Source organism: Phoxinus phoxinus (assembly GCF_949152265.1).
Source record: "Phoxinus phoxinus genome assembly, chromosome: 22".
NCBI lineage: Eukaryota > Metazoa > Chordata > Actinopteri > Cypriniformes > Leuciscidae > Phoxinus > Phoxinus phoxinus.
In genome coordinates this window covers 23,535,144-23,557,397 of record NC_136897.1, presented here as the reverse complement: position 1 = coordinate 23,557,397, position 22,254 = coordinate 23,535,144, and the positions used below count along the sequence as shown (strand labels likewise).

At 37.2% G+C, this 22,254-nt stretch overlaps 1 protein-coding gene across 1 annotated transcript in view; it reads left to right on the top strand.

Annotated features, from left to right (window-relative positions):
• Window positions 1-1,695: 1,695 nt before the first annotated feature.
• The window catches only part of dnah1 (dynein, axonemal, heavy chain 1), a 33,559-nt gene continuing 13,000 nt past the window's right edge, over window positions 1,696-22,254 (top strand). The window contains exons 1-48 of the mRNA XM_079596563.1: window positions 1,696-1,948; window positions 2,281-2,447; window positions 3,280-3,352; window positions 3,437-3,611; window positions 4,442-4,586; window positions 4,765-4,897; window positions 5,074-5,232; window positions 5,563-5,815; window positions 6,608-6,762; window positions 6,873-7,084; window positions 7,164-7,462; window positions 7,802-7,952; window positions 8,173-8,363; window positions 8,505-8,730; window positions 8,816-8,935; window positions 9,494-9,576; window positions 9,669-9,810; window positions 10,016-10,171; window positions 10,334-10,532; window positions 10,753-11,006; window positions 11,471-11,683; window positions 11,835-11,999; window positions 12,090-12,211; window positions 12,404-12,509; window positions 12,672-12,851; window positions 13,239-13,379; window positions 13,510-13,673; window positions 14,255-14,365; window positions 14,490-14,784; window positions 15,097-15,210; window positions 15,307-15,456; window positions 15,568-15,654; window positions 15,774-15,960; window positions 16,199-16,290; window positions 16,390-16,544; window positions 16,621-16,798; window positions 16,900-17,094; window positions 17,472-17,591; window positions 17,676-17,834; window positions 18,015-18,116; window positions 18,241-18,381; window positions 18,471-18,631; window positions 18,749-18,906; window positions 19,512-19,685; window positions 20,168-20,346; window positions 20,443-20,670; window positions 20,928-21,124; window positions 21,849-21,984. Coding sequence (XP_079452689.1) covers window positions 2,286-2,447; window positions 3,280-3,352; window positions 3,437-3,611; window positions 4,442-4,586; window positions 4,765-4,897; window positions 5,074-5,232; window positions 5,563-5,815; window positions 6,608-6,762; window positions 6,873-7,084; window positions 7,164-7,462; window positions 7,802-7,952; window positions 8,173-8,363; window positions 8,505-8,730; window positions 8,816-8,935; window positions 9,494-9,576; window positions 9,669-9,810; window positions 10,016-10,171; window positions 10,334-10,532; window positions 10,753-11,006; window positions 11,471-11,683; window positions 11,835-11,999; window positions 12,090-12,211; window positions 12,404-12,509; window positions 12,672-12,851; window positions 13,239-13,379; window positions 13,510-13,673; window positions 14,255-14,365; window positions 14,490-14,784; window positions 15,097-15,210; window positions 15,307-15,456; window positions 15,568-15,654; window positions 15,774-15,960; window positions 16,199-16,290; window positions 16,390-16,544; window positions 16,621-16,798; window positions 16,900-17,094; window positions 17,472-17,591; window positions 17,676-17,834; window positions 18,015-18,116; window positions 18,241-18,381; window positions 18,471-18,631; window positions 18,749-18,906; window positions 19,512-19,685; window positions 20,168-20,346; window positions 20,443-20,670; window positions 20,928-21,124; window positions 21,849-21,984 — 7,698 coding nt within the window. The 5' untranslated portion in view covers window positions 1,696-1,948; window positions 2,281-2,285. The remainder of the gene's footprint in view (window positions 1,949-2,280; window positions 2,448-3,279; window positions 3,353-3,436; window positions 3,612-4,441; window positions 4,587-4,764; window positions 4,898-5,073; window positions 5,233-5,562; window positions 5,816-6,607; window positions 6,763-6,872; window positions 7,085-7,163; window positions 7,463-7,801; window positions 7,953-8,172; window positions 8,364-8,504; window positions 8,731-8,815; window positions 8,936-9,493; window positions 9,577-9,668; window positions 9,811-10,015; window positions 10,172-10,333; window positions 10,533-10,752; window positions 11,007-11,470; window positions 11,684-11,834; window positions 12,000-12,089; window positions 12,212-12,403; window positions 12,510-12,671; window positions 12,852-13,238; window positions 13,380-13,509; window positions 13,674-14,254; window positions 14,366-14,489; window positions 14,785-15,096; window positions 15,211-15,306; window positions 15,457-15,567; window positions 15,655-15,773; window positions 15,961-16,198; window positions 16,291-16,389; window positions 16,545-16,620; window positions 16,799-16,899; window positions 17,095-17,471; window positions 17,592-17,675; window positions 17,835-18,014; window positions 18,117-18,240; window positions 18,382-18,470; window positions 18,632-18,748; window positions 18,907-19,511; window positions 19,686-20,167; window positions 20,347-20,442; window positions 20,671-20,927; window positions 21,125-21,848; window positions 21,985-22,254) is intronic.

Genomic DNA, 22,254 nt, shown 5'->3' with positions numbered 1-22,254 from the left:
CTGCATCTGCCCTTGGGATACAGTGAGGGCCGATGTCTCATGATGACGCAACTGCACAGTTGTAAGAAGCTGGAGGGAATGACATAATTTTGTGAGGGTGTTGTGCTTTACTGGAAGGCATTTGACTGTGTTTAGAAGCTCTGGAAACATGTGACCAATTGAAATCGAACAAGATTTTAGTGACTTTGATCCACACTTTGCAAATCCCACATCCATCCATTATCCTGAAGCATTATTCTATAAAAACAAAATTATAAATGTGTGTGTGTGTGTGTGTATTTATGTACTGTACATATATACTGTATATATGCTTTTTTTTTTTTTTTAAATACAAAGAAAATAAATAGTTCACTTAAATCTGTTATGGCATGAAGAGTTTAAGGGAGTGTCCCTTATTTTCCTGAAATTGGCAACCCTTACACTAACTTCCTAATTTGAGGTGAGTAAATTGAGCAGGCATTGGTAGCTTGTGACAAAGTATCACTTGTGTTGTTAATTGGCAAGTATTTCCTCCGCTGCCATTAACTTTTTGACCTGTTGACTTAATGATCTGATTAATCTCCTTAATGATCTGTCAGTCTGTCATGTCCTTTTTAGTCCTTTTTACAATGATGGCGGTTAGATCCCCTGCAAAGTCAAAAGGCATCTGTGGCGCCTCATTTTGAATTTCACACATGCATTTGACCTCTGACCTTGCCCAACCCTGTCTTTGGGTTTGCAAGACACCTTCTGGGAATGACACATGAGTTCAGGCACATGAAGTCATTCATGCACGCTACAGTGAGCATGCTCAGGATGATATGCAGGGCCAGCGGGGATGAAGGTGTGTGTTGCTTATGATCTCTGCTGGGAAATGGGGCAGGATTCGGTGACCTTTTGACCCAGGAGTGTGAGGATCCCGGTGGGTCATTTGGGATGTACAATTACACAGAATGAGATGAAAAGAGAACGGATGGGTTGGGATCACTCTGGGACGCCCATTCCAGTGTATTAGATCATAATTACTGCCATTACCTGATGCAGTACAGAACTATAAATGCCTGAGTTTCAACATAATTGCTAAAACTCTCATGAGAGACTGTCATTGGCTGAGACCATTGTCATACTTTATGTATACTTACACAATATGTCATTTCAGTATCGTGTTAAATAAGGAAATACAGAGGGCTACTTATGAGCAATGTCAGAAATGTAAAAAATTTAAACTTTTAAAACCTAAAAAAGCATTTTTACCTGAGGGGCAGAAGTGTTGGCAAATTTGCCCTAAGCCTTTGTTAATTTTTTATTCTCATAATTTTTTAATTAACCTAACATTTTAATTTTAGCCTACCTAATATCTACACATATAATTTTCCAGTTGATCAATACATTCTCTCATTAAATCTTTTCTCTATAAAATCTTTCACACAAATATTAAACAATGTAAAAGAAAATACACATAAATCGAAAATGTTTAAGCTTAAACTGCCTTCTAACTGTTTTTGCCATATTTTTCTATGGCAGAAATGGAGTAGCATGCTAGTATGCCGTTTTTAATTTGTCATACTGTGCACATTTGAACAGCTTTTGCACCTCTGACCTTTGAAGCACTTTTTTCACTATTAAATATATATTTAGACCTTATACTAAAGCTGAACTTGATGAGTAGCCTACATGAGTAAATATATATATAATTTATTTTCTTTTTAAAACGGCAGACTCGAGAACATTTTGCATAGCTCTCTATGTTTGTTTTGCTCTCCACAGTAACAGTAACTGATTGTAAAGCGCTCAGCCATTTTTGTCTCGTGCACCGTCCGGAATCTACAACAAGAAGCTCCTCGTGAACGACGTTGGCCTAGCAACCGTTACAGCGTCGCTAAATGACAGTCAAAATATTACTTTAACCACCGAGGACGGCGGAAAATATACACGAAGTAATCACTGAAACTTATTAATGTTACCTAAGGTTTGAAGTTTTTATTTTACTCTTTATATATTTAAAACTTTGTACTTATATGCTTACGCAATGCCTGTCAGCTGCTGTGATTTGAAGTGAGGTAACTTAAATTGAAAACTGTGCTTTTAACGGATTTTTGTTCGAACTATGTAACGTTATTTAACTTGACCGTAATGTAACATACATGTAAGTTATCAGTTATATATACCTCATATTTTATGGAATACAGTGCTAGATACTTTGTAACAATGTTTGGTTAAACATACTGTAATGCATAAAACAATTCTGCTTCTTTCTTTTGTGTTAGTAACTTTTCTTTATTTTCTTACGGTTTGGATAAGAGATTATGGACAAAAAACAGACGCAAAGTGAAAACCATCCTTACGGATCTGGCATGTTTTGTCCTCACCCTCCAAACAAGTCTAGAGAGGGTCACAGGGGCAAACTGTCCCCTCTGAGGGGCATCTACTCTGATCTCATAACTTCATCAGGCAAAAGTCTGCAACAGGTAAAACATTCTTTCTATTCTTTTACTGCTTCTTTTTCTGGATTCCATTTGAATTCTTTTTTTTATTATATATAATCAAAAAGCATGTATAATCAGTTGAATAAAACGTTAACAATTTATTAAAATGTAACAATAAAAGTTCCCTATGAAATCTGTAATTTTTCCTCATTTCCATTTCCCCCCAATTTCTGTTTCAGTTATTTATTTATTTAGTTAGTTAGTGTTCTGTGTTTTATGAATCATTACAAATGTATCATCAAAAGCTTTGGTAATCAAATGCATTCATAAAAAACTGTATAACAATGTCAAAAAAGTGTACAACAAGTGTTGATCGAAGTTGTATAGTTTCACACAAAATTTTTATGACTGAATTCCACTGACTATAGAGTGCTGAACAGTCAGTTCCTGGAAGTAAAAGCTCTTTTTAAACCTTTAAAGACAGACCTACTGTAAGCTATGAGGTTGTTAATCGATGGTATTTGCTTCTGCTGAAGCCGCTAGTCTGCATTATTTCAGCTTATTTTTTTATATGATCGTATTTAACAGTAATATTCATAGTGAAAAACTACATTACCCATTATGCTTTACAGAAAATTACACCAGTCAGAGTAAAAAAAGCAACAAGTGCCAAAATATTTCTTTAGCTCCACCTACTCTCATGTAATCTAGTCAATGTAGCTGGTTGGCTTGGTTCATGGCTTATAAATCTTTAAATCTGCATTCTTCCGCATCACAGAAATCATGGGGTCCTACTCATTCATACACACATGTAAATATAAACATATACCTTCCTTGTTTTGTTATGATCACCAAAACTCATGCTGCTTTTCAGACTTATACACAAGGCCCAGTGACCCAACAGAGTTTACTGTGCCGGGCGGGATACGAGTCCAACTCCCGCAAAAGTAAGAAACCAACCCATAATCAAGTCAAAACACAAATGCTAAAACTAACTTTACTCATTGTATTTTCTTTGTTTTTGACTGCAGCAGCTTTGTTAAAAACACTTCCTGACCTGCACAATGTTCTGGAGAACAACTGGCAAGAACCATCAACACAACTCCAACACGAGACAGACTTTCACTCTGGAAGTTACACTCCTAAAGTTCAGCTAGCTTATACTCGCCTCCCAGGACATGTGCCCCGCAAGATCGAGATTGAGAGGTGAGCAGTTCAAACAAACATCACCAGTGGTTCTCAACTAATGGGTCAGAACCCAAAAATGGATTCTTGACATGCTTTATCCTCTTAAAAACCATGAATAAAATTATGCAAGGTTAAGAAAAAGTCACTTTCAAAAAGGGTAACCACAGTGTGTTCTGCTGTAAATCATTGCTTGTTGAGATTTGTTATTTTTCATTATACTCTACTGTTTAAAAAAAAGAAATTAATACTTTTATTCAGCAAGGATGTATTAAATTGATCAAAAGTGGCAGTAAATACATTTATAATGTTATAAAGATTTATATTTCAATTAAATGCTGTTTATTTAACGTCTGAAAAACTGTATCATGGTTTCCACAAAAAATATTAAGCAGCATAACTGTTGCATCACTGATAATAAGAAATGTTTCTTGAGCAACATTAGAATGATTTCTGAAAGATCAGGTGACACTGAAGACAGGTGTAATGATGCTCAAAATTCAGCTTTGATTACACTGCAGGATTAAACTGCATTTTAAAATATATTAAAATAGAAAAACAATTATTTAAAATTGTAATGATATTTAACAGCATTACTGTTTTTACTGTATTTTTTATTAAATAAATGCAGCCTTGGTGCATTTTTTCAAAAACATTTTAAACAGTATTTATTATCTAAGGATTTGTTTGCTTGGTTGATAAAAAGTTAGAGCAGATGCTCATCCATTTGAAAAAGGCTCATGTACATTTTGTCATTTAATGTTTTTTGTATGCTTTCTTTTATTTATAGAAGCCATATTTCTAGATTGTAAATGCAGTATGCATGGATGTTTGTGTGTTTTAATTCTCAGACGTAGGAGGGAGTATCAGAAGTTAGATATCAGTAAGCTTTTGACTGAGCAAGGCATTGACTCTAACCAGCTGATGCCCAGATACCAGACGAGTGCGGAGACAGAAAACCCCTACCAGCCTGTTTCAAACTACCTGTCTCTGGAGGTCATGCATGTTGCTTGTATATTGATTTTATGAAGTATTCTTGAAGTGAATTTGAATGTCCCAGTTTGCTTTTTCCTTTATTTTAGTCTCCATGTAGATACTTTAGTTTAAATTCCAGTACCATTTCTGTTTAATTGGCTGCATACTTGTGTTTATAATTTTTTTTATGTAACACCAGATATTCGATAACGAGGAGTTTGACTGCCATACTCCAGAGGAATGGCTGGCTTTAGGTTATGAGCAAGGCTCCATCGACCGCAAACCTGTTCCTGCCAAAGCCCTGCTGCCGACAAAAAACAGCATCCCACCTGGTACGGTGCTGTCTAAACCCTCTGATAATACCTGACATATTGTAGTCGAATGGATCCCATCATTTGACTTGTAGTTCCTTCTGAAAATAAATTCATATTACAGCCCATCCAGTGGGAGCCATATGGGAACATGTGGGAAAAATTAAATGTCTGTTCCTCGTGTGTTTAACGTGTAGTGGATCCAAAGAGCCCGGCTTTGGAGTATTCTTGGCAGTTGGTTGGCGTGCTACAATACAGCCAGGAGAAGAAACAGTACTTGGTGCATAAAGTTGACTGTAATGGATGGGTTCGAGATTCCAAGGGAAAACCCATTTTGAATGGAGGACAGAGAAAAGGCATGTGCAAAAGCCATTCATAACTGCTTATTTTAAACACCTCATGAAAGCACTTTTTTCCTATGCTGACATATTTCCTATTGAAATAGGAAAGTTGTGATGTGACATTTGATATCACATATCACAGCTCATCCCAGAAGAGAAAGAAAGTAAATATTAATAAACATTTAAATGCTGGCTAGAGGGACTTTTTTAAAATCATATAATAGCATCAAACCTTACAGACATTAACTGAAAGCCACAAAAAGTTTTGGTTTCATGTTTTACTCTGGGATATAGTTAAACTTTCTTAAACCATTGTTTCTATTCCAAACTTCCTTTCTTTCCCAGGGGTTTTGTCACTGCAAGAAGGGCAGTATTGGATTCCCAGGATCAGGCTGCTGTTCTGTGCGGAGAACCCATGTGTCTTTGCCCAGAGAGTCCAGTTTGCACAGAACTTGAGACAGAAGACAGAGGCCTTACTCTTGTACCATCTTACCATTGACTGTATGCCTGTCTGGAGTGGCACCCCCACTCTTAATCTCACCAGTTTAGAACACATCAGAAAATATGCACTCTCCACACCAGGCCTCCAACTTAAACGGTGAGAAGAATGAACATATTAACAAGTTTGGGGTCAGTAATTGTTATTCAGCAAGAATATATTAAATTGGTCAAAGGTGACAGTAAAAACTTTTTACATTTAGACATTGTTTCAAAAAAATATATTTTAAATTAATTCAGTTCTTTTGAACTTTCTGTTTATCAAAGAATCCTGAAAAGAAATTACAGTTCACGATTTCTACAAAAATATATAGCAGTTTTCAAAATTGATAATAGTAAGAAATGTTTCTTGAGCACCGAATCAGCATATTAAAATGATTTCTGAAGGATCATGTGACACTGAAAACTGGAGTAATGATGCTGAAAATTCGACTTTGCCATCACAGAAATAAATAATATTTTAAAATATATCGATATTAGTGTTTTTACTGTATGTGTGATTAAATAACGCAGCCTTGGTGAGCATTAGAGACTTCTTTCAAAAAGTCTCAAACATTTGAATGGTAGTGTGTTTTGTTTGATTTTTTCTAAGAATGATTTTTTGTTATGGGTTTTGCATAATATATGGATCTCTGTCACTGGTGTACATTAATGTAAAAAAAAAAAAAAAGGCAAAATATGCATATGAGTTCCATTGTACCAAAGTATGATCATTAAGAATAAAACATTAAGACTTTCCTATAAAAAACATCTGCACCTTCCATTAACACCAGATGTACAGTTCCAGAACACACACACCATATAATTACATAAACAGTTTCTGATGTCTGCTGCACAGAATTGTCTCAGATAGTATTAGTTTGTTTTTCAAAAAACACATTTGTCTATACAGTCTACAGGATTGTGAGGAGCGGCTGAAGAAAGAGCTTTATCTGGAGTACAGTCGCACTATGAACCAGATGGTCTTTGATAAGGTGGTACAGGACAACCCAGAGTTTTCCTACATCACACTTCCTCAAAAAGAACCTGAGAGTGTTCCCGAGAGAGGTAGAGAGATGGACATCAAAAGAAAAGACTACTTTCAGACTGTCCGAGATTTAATGTTGATTTATTGTTGTTGATGCTAACCAACAACTTGCCGTCTCCCCTCCTCCTAGGCTTTGTGTCAGTCCCTGACTATCCTTTTGAAAAGAACCGTGCAGATTTTGTCTTTAATTCTCTGCTCACTAAGCCTGAAGTGATCGCTGTGCTGTCCAAAGTGAGGGAAGAGTGCAACAGGGTGGCAGAAATGAGCCTGTTCCAGTTCAGCTTCAAAAAATCACTTCGCTTGGAGGAGTTTGAGTCGGCCCAGTCTCAGAAACATGCACAGGTAAACAAACTGCCACCTGTACACACATACACATACAAATGTGCCTCTGTGTCATTATACTCTTTCTGTCTTCCTACAGGTCCACTTGTTTCTACAAGAGTCATGGCTGGCGGCTTTATGTAATGGGATTTTGTCTAGTTTGCGAGATGAAACACGTGGCTGGTACAATGTCACGGTGTCCCGTTGGGATGTGTATCTTATGTCCAAACTGTGTCGCCTGATGGCGCTGATTCGCAGCATTCAGCAGGACTCACTCAGGTTTTTGGTGCAGAACTCCCTAGCCAGCTTGGCCAAATTACTGCTCGATGCTTGCCACAGTGCCCTACACTGCCCCAAAGATCTGACATGGGGCCCTGATCTAATAAACAGCCCATACAAGTATGTGATTTCTTATTATCCTGGTTACTACTTGTTAAATATGATTATGTTTATATAGCTTTATATTTAATTTCTTTTGTATAAATGGATCTATATCAGTGGTTAAGGGAACTTAAGCCATAACAGTATTTAAATTTAGTTATATTAATATAATCTTTAAAAAATATAAAAAAATATAAAAAAAATAAAGAGTTACAGTACATATAATCTTAGATAGGAGGGACTTTGAATACTATCTTACTATAAAAGGTTTGGGAAACACTGATTTAAATGATAATATGAGTGGTACTGTTTTCTAATTGTATATAACATATCACAATCCAACTTGATTTTATGCAGGCCAAAAAAGAAACCCCTCTTCTCAGTGGATTTGGTGCTTGACCAGACTGGGGTTCATTACAGCACTCCTCTAGAGAGTTTTGAGACCTCCATTATCAACCTGTTTGATAAAGGAATCCTGTCCACACACAACATTCCTCAAGTAGACAAGGTTCCCTATCGGATTTCTGACACATAAATAACTTTTATGAAGATCTTTCACTAAATAAATGACCATAAATTAGACCATATCAAAATTACTTAATTTTCTTGTTGTTTTTTTAAACAAAAATTACTATATTATTAAAAAAGGCAAAATGATTTAGTAAAATATACTTGTTAAAATTGTATATTTGAAGCTTTTTTCTGTTTTGTTCTTCCTATTCTCTCAGTTTGTAATGACGAACATGTTCATTGTTGGAGATGTGTTATGGTCAGTGGGCTTGTGGGAACCTAGAGTCAAGAATCTGAGGGAGAGCATCAGTGTGGCCCTGAAACAGGCCATCATACCTCTTAGAGCCTACGCCCGTGAATATGAATGCCACCTTGAGCTCTACAACTCTGATATCAATACTTTTCTAGAGTAAATCTCTAATATTTTTTTGCTAGTTTCCTTCTATATACTGTTGATTGTAAAGATAGTACATACAGTATGCTGTATTGTATACTGTAATACCCTACACATCAAGGATTGTTCTTCTGCTTATATTTTTGTGTCTTCAAGGTTGCACAGTCAGGAGAACCAGACCCCTCAGGAGGTGAAGCAGGAAGTTCTGGAGCACCTGAGGGAGATGAAAATTTTAGATCAGTCCGTCCCCTCTGCCATCATCATCGGACCCTTCACGGTCAGCGTGGAGGCCATTCGGCAAAACCTGGTGAAGAAACGGAAAGCCCTCGCCAATGCATTGCTGGACCGACTTGCCCTGAGATTACATCAACAGATGCAGGATGTGAGTCAGTGTTCATTAGGATTAGAAGCATTTTTAATCAAGCTTGAATAAAACACTATTCTATAAAATTGTGCACGTGTTTCAGGCATGTAAGGAGTGTAAAGCCATCAGCAAAAAGCTGTTTGATAAGCCCAGCTGTATTGAGGATCTCATAGAGCAGAGAGAATGGATGAAACTAGTCCCTGAGCAACTCAAAGTCCATGAGGTACAGTCACTGTTTTATCATTGCACAACATAACATGTATACTAGATTCCCAGTATTCAAAGTCTGAACCAAATTATATTATGCACGATAACTCAATAAAATGAGCAAAAAACACACAAAAAAACATACATTTATATTAAAGGATTCAAGCCATATCTAGAGACCAGAATATAATAGTAGTGACTTGGAGGTGGGTCTATTGACTTTGGACAGTAATCAACTAGCTAACAGCGAACTACCCATAACTCCCTAGCAACACCTTAGCAACTACGCAGAACATCCAAGCAATGACATAGCTATGTGTTAAAAATCACCAAAAACATCATTGCAATTGCAAAGCAACCCCCAGAAAACGTACAATGTAGTTATATTATGTTTTTTCCTTTAATTGGAAAGGTCAGTGGAGAAGTGACAGAAAACGGCGCCGTCTTGTGGCATATCAGAGCACATGTACTCCACGGTGGCCATGTCTGCCTTATTTAGATCGCATTGCATTGTTGTGGTTATTCCAGTATTCTGAATGACTTTTCTCTGTCTCCTGCTAATGGCCTCCTGCAGGATATTTTATCCAAAGCTATGTCTGAATGTGATCTAATGGATGAATTCTTCTACAGTCACTCTGATGAGGATTTCAATGAGAAGTGAGTGTATCATTGCCTTGCCATTTAATTAAATAGTGTTTTTCACCCAGTCCTATGTGTAGCCAAGCTCCTAAATACTAAATGTCGCGTAGGTGGACAGCAATGGCATGGCCCTGTAAGATCCTGAGCCAGATGGAAACAGTGAAAGCCCAACATTTTGAGGATGAAGAACGCTTTAATAAGATCCAGGATGTTGACCAAAACAACTTCCTGGAACGCTTGAGCTTCCTGCAGGTCAGACTCACTGATCATTATTAAATGCATTATTTTTTCGGACCCACTACCTGTTTACTTCCTTTGCAAAATATGCTCATCAGTTATTGAATTAAATCATACCATAAAGTCCAAGGATGTGATGTTTTGTCATGAGAATGTATTGAATAAATGGTAACTCATGAAATGAACGCATTGAAATGAAGTCATCTCTGTTTATTTTCAGACGGTAGTGGCTGGATTTTCTGGATACACAAACCTTGGGAGAGCACAAGAGGTGGCAAATGAGGTGCGGAGAGTGGACAAGCAGCTAAAAGAATGTCAGGAAATGGCACAGCTTTACAACAACCGTGAACGACTCTTTGACAAACCAGTCTCTGATGTAGGTTAACTCTAATTTACCCTTTTTAAACCACAAACTAATGATTCATTATTTTATTATTTTATTTTATAACATTAATTAGACCATACATTTCCTATATGATAAATTACATTTTTGAATTGAAAAATATTTTGTTTATATTTTATGGTTGTTGTTGTCTAGTACACAGAGTTACAGAAGCTGAACCGAGAGTTTCAGCCATTTCATGACCTGTGGAAGACGACATCTGATTGGCTGCGTTGGCATGAAAGCTGGCTCAACGACCCTCTGTCAACCATTAACCCTGAACAGCTGGAGCGCAATGTCACTGATGCTTACAAGACTATGCACCAGTGTGTCAAACTGTTTAAAGACATTCCTGGTAAGTAGAAAGTAAGTTTGGGAGGATACAAACAAAGCTGAGCTGAGAGAATACAAATAAAAATGTTTATGTTTTAGCATAACTTTGTCATAACTGGTGTCAAGAATGAGATTCATTTTTCTGTTTACAATAAGTGAAAACTAAATTCTCATAATCTATTTACACGCATCTATTCATATAATTCCGTTAAAAACATCTTTTTATTCTTCACTCCATTCAGCCTGTCAAGAAGTGGCATCTGAAATACGGACTAAGATTGAACAGTTCCGTCCATTCATTCCTCTGATACGGGGCCTAAGGAATCCTGGCATGCGGAACCGCCACTGGGAACTTCTTTCTGAACGTATCAACATTAATATGAGGTCTAAAGCAAACCTTACCTTTTCCGTTTGTCTGGAGATGGGCCTGCAAAATCATGTGGAGGAAATCAGCAGTGTCGCTCAGGAGGCTGGAAAAGAATATGCTATTGAGCAAGTGAGTGTAATATTTGTGAGTTGTTTTTCAGGTGTACTTAAAGGGTAAGTTTGCCAATTACTTAAAAGATAAGTTTAGGCACAGTAAACATGCTGCTAAAATATATTTTGGGATGATTTGATACGGCTCATTGTGCCCTGAGGCAGTGCTACACCACAAGGCCCTCTAAACCTAGCAGTGGAGCTGCACTGCAGGACCCATTAAACCCAGTGGTGGAGGTGCATCATGGGTCCTACTGCATTTCAAGGCTTGGGGGGGTCTGTACAGTTGTGGGTGATATCAGATAGTGCTTTAAAATTATAGTGTGAACTAATATGAATGGAACTAAATTCATATTTTATGAGATACCTATATCTTTTCCAGCACTAAACTATTAAATTATTGTAAATTATAATAATACAATTCCATGGGCATATTATTTCATATTACAGCATTTTTACTTTCATTTTATACATCTGCTTTAGGCTCTGAACAAGATGGAGGAGGAATGGTCAACAGTGAGGTTTGAGGTGATTGCATATAAGGAGACGGGCACTTACATCTTGAACAGCCCAGATGAAGCTTCTCAGCTCCTGGATGACCACATTGTCATGACCCAGAGCATGGCATTCTCCCCGTTTAAAAAACCCTTTGAGGAGAGAATCAGCAAATGGGAAAGTAAATTGAAAATGACACAGGTAGGCCAATGTCATCTTGTAGGTATGATTTTTAAATATTGTTGGGTTGCTTGTTTAGTTTGCATGTAGGTATTTTTGAAAAAACAACAAAATTTAATTCCTTAAGATGTTATTTAAGGCTTTGTGTCACTTTGTGGGCCTCTGCTGATAGGAAGTTTTAGAAGAGTGGCTTATCTGTCAGCGGTCGTGGCTGTACATGGAACCTATTTTCAGCTCTGATGACATCAACCGCCAACTTCCTGTGGAAGGAAAGAGGTATCAGACCATGGAGCGCACCTGGAGAAAGATCATGAAGGCTGCCCATGATAACAGTCTGGTAAGCAGAGTCAGACTATTTAATCATACTATAGTATATTTGGCAGTAGTTCATTAAATAATTGAAAAGTGATTGTCTTTATGTGTATAGGTGATTGAGGTGTGTCCTGAACCTCGTCTATTGGCCAGTCTCAAGGACTGTAACAATTTACTGGAACTTGTGCAGAAAGGACTGAGTGAATACCTGGAGACCAAACGAAGCGCCTTCCCTAGGTTAAAATGATCCGTTTTTATTCATGAACATTAGGGCAGGCCCAATTCATTAAACAATAATCTGCCATTTAACATTTCATATTTTAATATAGCATTTAATTTCTTAGCACTTTCAAGTTAAATTTATCTGTGCATGATCACTATGATTGTATAAGGAATTATTTTAAAACTCTCTTCATTTTCTGGGTTTAGATTTTATTTTTTATCAGATGATGAGTTACTGGAGATTCTATCTCAGACTAAAGATCCAACAGCAGTGCAGCCACATCTCCGCAAATGCTTTGAGAACATCGCTCGGGTGAGTTCTCTTTTTCAGAAAACTGATCAGATTTAATATGTTCACCATTTTAGAAATTCAAATAATTAGCATAGCAGAAAATATCAATAGAATTTTGGTTTATAATAATGATTTAATTTATGCCACAGATTATGAAATCTATTGTACTATATGCTTATGCAGCTCCAGTTCCAGTCAGATCTGCAGATCACACACATGTACTCTGGTGAGGGAGAAGAAGTCCGTTTGTCCATTCCAGTGTCTCCTTCTGGGAATGTGGAGCATTGGTTGCGGGAAGTGGAAAACTCCATGAAGGCCAGTGTAAGAGACAACATCAGTCGCTCACTGCAAGCCTATGTTGAGGTTAGTGTATGCTGTTTTCTTTGTTTTTTATCAATGGTACCCTTAATAGGTATAAATCACTATAGACTTTCAAATGAACTAGATTTTTTTTTACAATCTAAATACTTTGCATTATCATTGTAATGTGTCAAACTCCGCTCCTGGAGAGCCACTATGGAGTGTAGCTCCAACCAGCTCCAAAACACTTGCCTAGAAGTTTCTAATAATCCAAAAGACGTTGATTAGTTGATTCAGGTATGTTTAATTGGGGTTGGAGCTAAACTTTGCAGGACAGTGGCTCTCCAGGAACTGAATTTGACACCCCTGTGTAAGTAGTTAATGTTGTCAGTGGTGGTTGATTGTTCTTATATACTGTAAAGAGTCAAATTTCTTTGTTCGTCTCTGCAGCATCCTCGCACAGAGTGGGTGTTGTCCTGGCCCGGTCAGGTGGTGATAGCTGGTTGTCAAACATTTTGGACCCAAGAGGTGTCAGAGTCTCTGGAAAAGGGAGACCTGACAGATCGGCTTTATCCACAGCTACAGACGCAGGTATAGATTGTTTCCATGAATGCAAACTATTAAACATTCCAGGTGAAGATTTCCTTGTAGACTGCATATTTGTAGGTTCTAAAATGGAAACATTCCGATCCAAATAAAAGTTTTGTATTTTCACAAACAGTTGGGAGATTTGGTCCAGCTGGTACGGGGTCGCCTGTCAATGATGCAGCGATCGATACTCTCGGCACTTATTGTGATTGAAGTGCATGCTAAAGATGTGGCAGCCAAGCTGGTTGAGGAGGAAGTATCCAGTGTCAATGACTTTGAGTGGATCAGCCAACTGAGGTTATACAATATATAATCCAGAAAATAGTAACAGTTTGTAATTAGGTTTCATTAGTTAACAACTTGACAACTAAGAATAAACAAGACTTCTACAGCATTTATTAATCTTAATATTAATTTCAATATTTACTAATGCATTATTAAAATAAATAGTTGTATTTGCTAACATTTGTTAATGCACTGTGAACTATCATGAACAACTGTATTTGTATTAACTAACATTAACAAAGTTGAATAAATACTGTAACAAATGTATTTCTCATTGTTAGTTCATGTTAGTTAACAAATGAGACCTTATTGTAAAGTGTTACCCAGAAAATTATATATATATATATATATATATATATTATTAATGTTGAAAATAGTTGTGCTGCTTAATATCTTTATGAAAACCACGACATTTCAGGATTCTTTGATGAATAGAAAATTCAGAAGAACCGCGTGTATTTTATATAGAAATATTTTGCAACAATAAATGTCCTTACTGTTACTTTTGATGAACTTGCATCCTATCTGAAAAAAGGTATACATTTGTATAGGCATTGGAGTTTAGACATATGTTAGTGTTTGTGTGTTTGTAGATATTACTGGCGTGATGACCTGTACATCAGAGCAGTGAATGCTGAGTTCTTGTATGGTTATGAGTACCTTGGTAACTCAGGACGACTTGTTATCACGCCATTGACAGACAGGTGACATTTTAGAAAATGTAACTTTATTTATACATACATATACGTAGCTTTCAAAAGAAAGTCTTTTGAAGGATACTGTACTTTCTTTGTTAGAAATAAATAATATACACTGTCCACCACACAGGTGCTATCTAACCCTGACTGGTGCACTTCACTTAAAGTTTGGAGGCGCCCCGGCGGGCCCTGCAGGTACTGGGAAGACGGAGACCACTAAAGACCTGGGCAAAGCTCTGGCCATCCAGACTGTAGTTTTTAACTGCTCTGATCAGCTGGACTTCATAGCCATGGGCAAGTTTCTCAAAGGTTTGGCTAGTTCAGGGGCCTGGGCCTGCTTTGATGAATTCAATCGAATAGACGTGGAGGTTTTATCAGTCGTGGCTCAACAGATCACAACCATTCAAAAAGCCCAGCAGCAAAGAGTGAGTAAAGTCACACACTTGAGCATACAGCTTAGATTTACTATCAAAACACTGTCATATATGCACGTTAGGGACAGAAGTCGTGTTTGTTGGAACACTCAAACATAGTCCCGGTTTCACAGACAAGGCTTAAGCATAGTCCCAGACTAAAATTGAAAGCAACTTGCACTGACAAATATTAAAATGTGAATATAATATTAATATAAGAGTTTAGTTTCTTTCTAGTAAAAAAAAAAAAAAGACTAGAAAAGTCATGGAAATTCATTGATCAAAAGGTCTGGAAAAACCTGGTATTGTTTTTCTTGCGTTCAGGTGAAGACATTTGTATTTGAAGGCATGGAAATCTCCCTTGTTCCATCCTGTGCTGTCTTCATCACTATGAACCCTGGCTATGCTGGTCGGACTGAACTACCTGATAATTTAAAGGTACAGAGCTTGCCAACAGCAATCTAAACCTTCAAATTAAAAGGCACATTTCAATATCCTATTATACAAAAAGACTGAACTGTGTGTGTTCCTCAGGCCCTCTTCCGTCCTGTGGCTATGATGATCCCTGATTATGCCATGATAGCAGAGATCTCTCTTTACTCATTCGGCTTCAGCGATGCCAAACTGTTGTCCAAAAAAATCACCAGTACCTTTAAACTGTCCTCAGAACAGCTCAGCTCACAGGTCTGACCTTTACTTCACGGGTGTTTCCAGTTTTACAGTAATTATTTTAGTACTATAACTTTTCGGTAAATCTAACTTTGAAATTCACTTTTTTTGCATATTGTTTATTAGGATCATTATGATTTTGGAATGAGAGCTGTGAAAACGGTGATCTCTGCAGCTGGAAATTTAAAGAGGGAAAATCCTGACATGAATGAGGTGTGTTTGCAGTATTCCTTTAAAAGTTGTTGAACCTTTTTTTCTGCCGCTTGATCCATTATTGAAGCATCATAATTATAAAACTGTCTGTGGCTAAACTGATTGCATGATTTATGCAGGAGCTGATATGTCTTCGTGCCATCAGGGATGTCAATGTGCCAAAGTTTCTTCAGGATGACCTCAAGCTCTTCAATGGCATTGTGTCCGACCTCTTCCCCAAGATCCGTGAAGAGCCAATTGACTACGGTACCCTAGAGGAGTCCATAAGGAACGTCTGTGCAAACAAGTGCCTTAAAGATGTGAATGGTGAGAAGAAAATACAAACAAAACATCTTTCCTTAGCAAAATAACTTTATTAAATTTATTTAGTATTATCATTAGCTTTAAACATTTTTAAGGTCTTGCTCGAATGATACAATTGATATAATTTGCATATAATCTAATGATATAATTTGAAAAATCTAATTTTAAAATTAATTGCCAGTGCTTAATCCAAGTACAAAATGATACTTCTGCCGTGGTTCATGTTTTTCTTGTCCTACAGGCTATATAACCAAGTGTATTCAGTTATACGAGACCACTGTAGTCAGACACGGTCTAATGTTGGTAGGACCATCAGGCTCTGGGAAAACTAAGGTGAGCTTCGCTAATGCATAAATGAACAAGCTGCAACAAAAATTCCTAATTCTAATTTTGGAATTAGTTTTTCTTATATGCACTCTCACATACTTGTAGTGTTATGAAGTGCTGGGAGCAGCCATGACAGCTCTGAAAGGCCAGCCCTCAGTTAGTGGAGGAGTATATGAGGCTGTACAGACCTATATACTCAACCCAAAGTCCATCACTATGGGGCAGCTTTACGGAGAATTCGACCAGCTTACTCATGAGTGGTGAGTGCACTCTGGATTAATTGTATTAACAATACTGTAAAGGTTGTTTAAAGTAACACACACTTTTCGATTACAGGACGGATGGTATACTGTCTTGTCTCATTCGGGATGGAGCTGCCTCCATGGACCCAGAGAAGAAATGGTACATGTTTGATGGGCCTGTGGATGCTGTGTGGATCGAGAACATGAACACGGTTCTGGATGACAACAAGAAACTTTGTCTGAGTTCTGGAGAGATCATCAAACTCTCTGATGTATGAGAATTTCTGCTATTGGCCACTCTCCATATAGTACCTCATTTGTGTAACTATAATACTTTTCTGGGGTTTTTTTCTGACATCATTTTGGCCCTCAGGTGATGACAATGATGTTTGAGGTACAGGATTTGGCAGTAGCATCTCCTGCCACGGTTTCTCGCTGTGGCATGGTGTATCTTGAGCCCAGTATTCTGGGTCTGACTCCATTCACTGAGTGTTGGCTCCGTACTATCCCTGGCCTGTTTCAGACCTACACAGATCAACTCAACTCTCTCTTCACAAGGTTTTTACAGGTAATTGGTCTCACAGTGTTTTTATTGAATGCTTTAAATTTAATTAAAAGAAAACAGAACATTAAACAGTATTTAATTTCTTAACCCTTCTTAGTACAGGGTTAAAAGAATCAAATAAAGTAATTTTCTGTATTATTCATAACTATGTATTTCTGTATTAACATATGTGGATGTACAGTATACAGTATGTGATTGTGAATGTAATTTCATGTACTATATGTTATGTGGTTTATTTTGTTAGTCAGGTTGGTATAGGGCTTCGGTCCAGTAAGAGACTGTGTCTGTTTATCAAATATCTATTTATATGAAGTGAGTTTAATGTAAGGCATGTAGTTCATTGTCTATCAGGATTGAGGTGTTGTAATGTGTATCCTCAGGACTCCATCAAATTTGTCAGAGAATCAGTAAAGGAAGTGATTACATCCATGGACAGCAATCTCACCTGCTCTCTGCTCAAACTACTGGACTGTTTCTTTGAGCCCTTCATCCCACGGGAGGTCAGATAACTTTTTAGTATAATAGTGGTTAGACTTGTTAATTTATTCATTGTTAAACTGATTTTTTTGTGCGTGGGTGGTCAGGGTAAGAAGCCTCTTTCCCAGGAGAAACTGTCTCGGCTGCAGGAGCTGATTGAGCCTTGGTTTATCTTTGCACTCGTATGGAGTGTTGGAGCTACAGGAGATGCTGACAGCTGCCAACGCTTCAGTGCCTGGCTCAGGGGCAAGATGACTGAAGAAAAGGTCAATAGCGGCATACATTTATTGTGAAGCCCAGTGCTACCAGCAGTGATTTACATGCTGTAGATAATTAAACAGAAGTGCCTGAGAGTGTTCAAATCATATTTTTTTTTATTGCTCTTATGTAAGTTTATTTATTCAGAGAGAAAAGCATTTTGCAAACCTAATTTGTTTGATTTTCAGGTCCAACTGTGCTTCCCTGAGGAGGGACTAGTGTACGATTTCAATTTAGATGATGCAGGAATAAGTCGTTTTGATGATGATGAGGAGGGTAAAGAGAGGAAGGTGAGAGAATGTTTTTTAGAACATTTAAATTAATTGTACAAATGTTTTTCTTTTTTTGCTTTAGGTTAATAAATATTTTTTAAATGAATAAACATGCATTCATCTGATTATTCAAATGCTTCAGATACAGTGGGTCAGTTGGATGAAATATGCCCAGAAAGTGGTCATCACTCCAGAAACTAGATACTCAGACATCATTGTGCCCACAGTCGACACTGTTCGCATGTCCTTCCTGATAGACATGCTGCTTTCTAATAAAAAGCCTGTAAGTAGTCTGAGTCTCATTTTAACATACAGTCAACTTAATGCCACACATATGTGCTGCTGAGCTTGTTTCCTTCTCTAATTTGTCAGGTCTTGTGCATTGGGCCCACTGGCACAGGAAAGACCCTGACCATATCAGACAAGCTCCTCAAGAACATGCCTGCTGAATATATAACTCACTTCCTTATGTTCTCTGCTCGCACCTCCTCCAACCAAATTCAAGACTATATTGACAGCAAACTCGACAGGAGGTTCTTCTTCTATCTCTTCTTCTCATCAGTCTGTTATTGAATTTAACTACTGATTCGCTGTACATACAGTGAATCGTTTTGATCATTAAATTTTGAATTTACATATCTTACTTACAGGCGTAAGGGTGTGTTTGGGCCTCCTCTGGGGAAATATTTCATCTTCTTCATTGATGATTTGAACATGCCCATGCTGGAAACATATGGAGCCCAGCCTCCCATTGAACTGCTGCGCCAGTGGATGGATCACGGAGGCTGGTATGACAGGAAACAGATAGGTGTGTTTACCAAGAATGCAAATCTTCTATGCATTGCACGTTTACATACATTACTATTTGAAAGTTTGGAGTCAGTACAGAAATGTGTATTTTTTATTCAGCATGGAATGGATACATTAAATTAAGTAAAAGTGAAAGTAAAGAAATGTATAATGTTACAAAGGATTTCTATTTAAAATAAATGTTCTTTTAAACTTTCTTCTAATCCTGAAAAAAAAAGTAATATTTCTAAATATTAAGCAGCACATATGTTTTCAACTTTGATAATAAGAAAAAAAAGAAGAAAAAAGTTTTCGAGCACTGATTTCTGAAGGATCATATGACACTAAAGACTGGAGTAATGATGCTGAAAATTCAGCTTTGCTATTACAGGAATAAAGGACATTTTAAAATATATAAAAAAACGAAACAGTTAATTTAAATTGTAATAATATTTCACAGTACTGCTTATTACTGTTATTACTGTATTTTTGATCAAATAAATGCAGCCTTGTTGAGCATAAGAGTCTTCTTTCAATAACATTAAAAAGTCTTAAACATTGAACAACAAACATATGCACACATAACACACAAACTCTGTTAAATTTGTCTTCTGTGTTTACCAGGCACATTTAAAAACATTGTTGACATAAACTTTGCATGTGCCATGGGTCCCCCCGGCGGGGGCAGGAACCCCATCACTCAACGCTTCACACGCCACTTCAACTTCCTATCATTCACTGAGATGGAGGACACCAGCAAGAGGAAGATCTTCTCCACCATCCTGGGGAACTGGATGGGTGAGTGACAGTCATCATGCGGGCATCTAGATATGTATGCGTTTAAATGTGGGTTTCAACAGGAAACACCTGTCAGAAGCTTTGGTAGCATTTTAAATGGATCTAAATGGATTCTGTTTTTTTTTTTCAACAGATGGAAATATGAGTAAAAAGGACCCAGGCAGTAAGCTTGATAAAGGGAGAGAGACAAAAAGATAGACAGAGAAAGGAAGAGAAAGAGAAAGAGAAAGAAATGTCACCACTAAATGTCAAAATTCTTACTGATATTTACAAATATTTACATTTATGCAGATGCTCTTATTCAAAGCGCCTTACAAAAGAGGAACAAAAATACGTTCAATATAGAAATATAAGTTACTAATGTATTGTACTAATGTATTGTAATAATGTACTGTCAATATTGAGCTTATATTGAGGAGTATATGTCACACTTGCAAAAAATATTTTCTCACATGAGGTAATTTTGTGTCTATGATTTCTAGAGAAAATTCCAGAAATGAAACCATTCAGTGAGTCACTAGTGGATGCTACCATCAGGGTATACTCCACTATTACCTCTGCTCTCCTACCTACACCTGCTAAATCTCACTATACGTTCAACCTGAGGGACCTCTCGAAAGTCTTCCAGGGCATCCTGATGGCAGAGGCTGGTAAAATAGAGGTACCACCATTGATAAAACTGAGTTTTTCCAGATATTTCATGTTTTATACGGTATATTTAGATCTTCGTAAAATTGTGTAATCTTTGTTTACACAGAATAAAATACAGCTATTGCAGCTTTGGTATCATGAGAGCTGCAGGGTGTTCCAGGATCGACTGGTCAGTGATGAGGACAGGAAGTGGTTTGACCAGCTCCTCCAAACTCACATACAGGAGTTTGGGTGCAAGATTGAAGAGGTGGTCCCATATCAGCCAGTCTTATATGGAGACTTCATGCTCCCCGGGTCTGTTAAGGTCTACCAGCTTATTGAAGATAAAGAAAAGGTAAATGGGGCGTATATTGCCTTGCATTTATTCAGTTACATATTAGTGGTGCTTCCTACAGAAATTAATGATACCAGAAAAATGTATCAGACTTAAAACTTTTGCATGTGCAACCACCAGTCACATTTTCTCCTGAAAATTAACCTATTTATTATTTTGCTTGCTTTGATATTTATTTTGGCAAGCATTTTGCACAAAATAATTTATTTAAAAACCACATGGTCCTTTGAAGTTTTGTTTCTTATCCCCTAATACAGCTGGTCCATGTGATGGAGGAGTACATGGATGATTATAACCAGACCAGCACCTCTAAGATGAAGCTGGTGCTGTTCATGGACGCCATACAGCATGTGTGTCGTATCAGCCGTATCCTGCGCCAGCCTATGGGGAACGCTTTGCTGTTAGGGGTTGGTGGCAGCGGACGCCAGTCCCTTACCAGGCTTGCCACACATATGTGAGAGCTGAACCGTTTATTGTCCTGAACCCTAAAAACATAATTAGCATTACTAATGAGAGTCAGTTGAATAAGACTTTGTTTGATCAAAACCAGAAGTCATAGTGGCACATTGATTTAAAACTGTTTAAACGTTAACAATATTTTTGCCAAAGTGTCCCTTGCCTGTAATCTTTTTGCTTTGCCACCCATGTAGAACTGAAAAGAATTATGTCATCTCATGCCTGGAACACATATGCGAGCAACATTCAATATCAATAAACTGTGACATAAATAATACAAACACATAATTTTACAATAGACTCAATATTCATACACAAAGAAACCATGTTATTGCTTGAATGTGTTTAAAGTGGGAACATATTTAAGTAGTCACTATATTCTCCACTGCCAGCCCAGATCTTAAACTTAAGTTCATATTTTTGATCGCTGACTTTGATCATACTTTTGATCACTGACATTGTGGGTGGTATAAAGACATTGAAAATGTTATACCACCCACAAATAAATGATTACAGTGAGACTCCAGCCGTTATATCCCATCATCAGTGACAAGAGAAACTCCCACTTCATTAAAGGTCCATAGAAACATATTGAACATTCATTCATTTATATGTCCATTTGTAAACGGGCCATAAGAGATCCACCAAATTAAAGAACTCATCTATGACTTTATTGTTTACCTACACAGATTTTCTCATTGTGACTGTCCTTATATTGTCAGGGCCGAGTATGAGTGCTTCCAGATTGAACTCTCCAAGAACTATGGCCTCTTGGAGTGGAGAGAGGACATCAAGAGCATCATGCTAAAGGCTGGTCTGCAGAATGTGCAAATCACTTTCCTGTTTGTAGATACACAGGTGAGATCACAGATTATAAACATTTTAACATTATATTCGAGATTATACTGTTTGGTGTAAGTAATATTTTGTTATTGTTTTTTTAAAGAAGACTCTTGTGCTCACTAAAGCTGTATTACAGCATATAAATCAGCATATTAGAATCATTTCTGAGGGATCATGTGACACTGAAGACTAGAGTAATGACTAATGAATATTAAATATGTTTTACAGAGCTTCCTTAAGATTAGTTGACCAGACAACCTACTAACTGGTCAATTGTGAAAATAT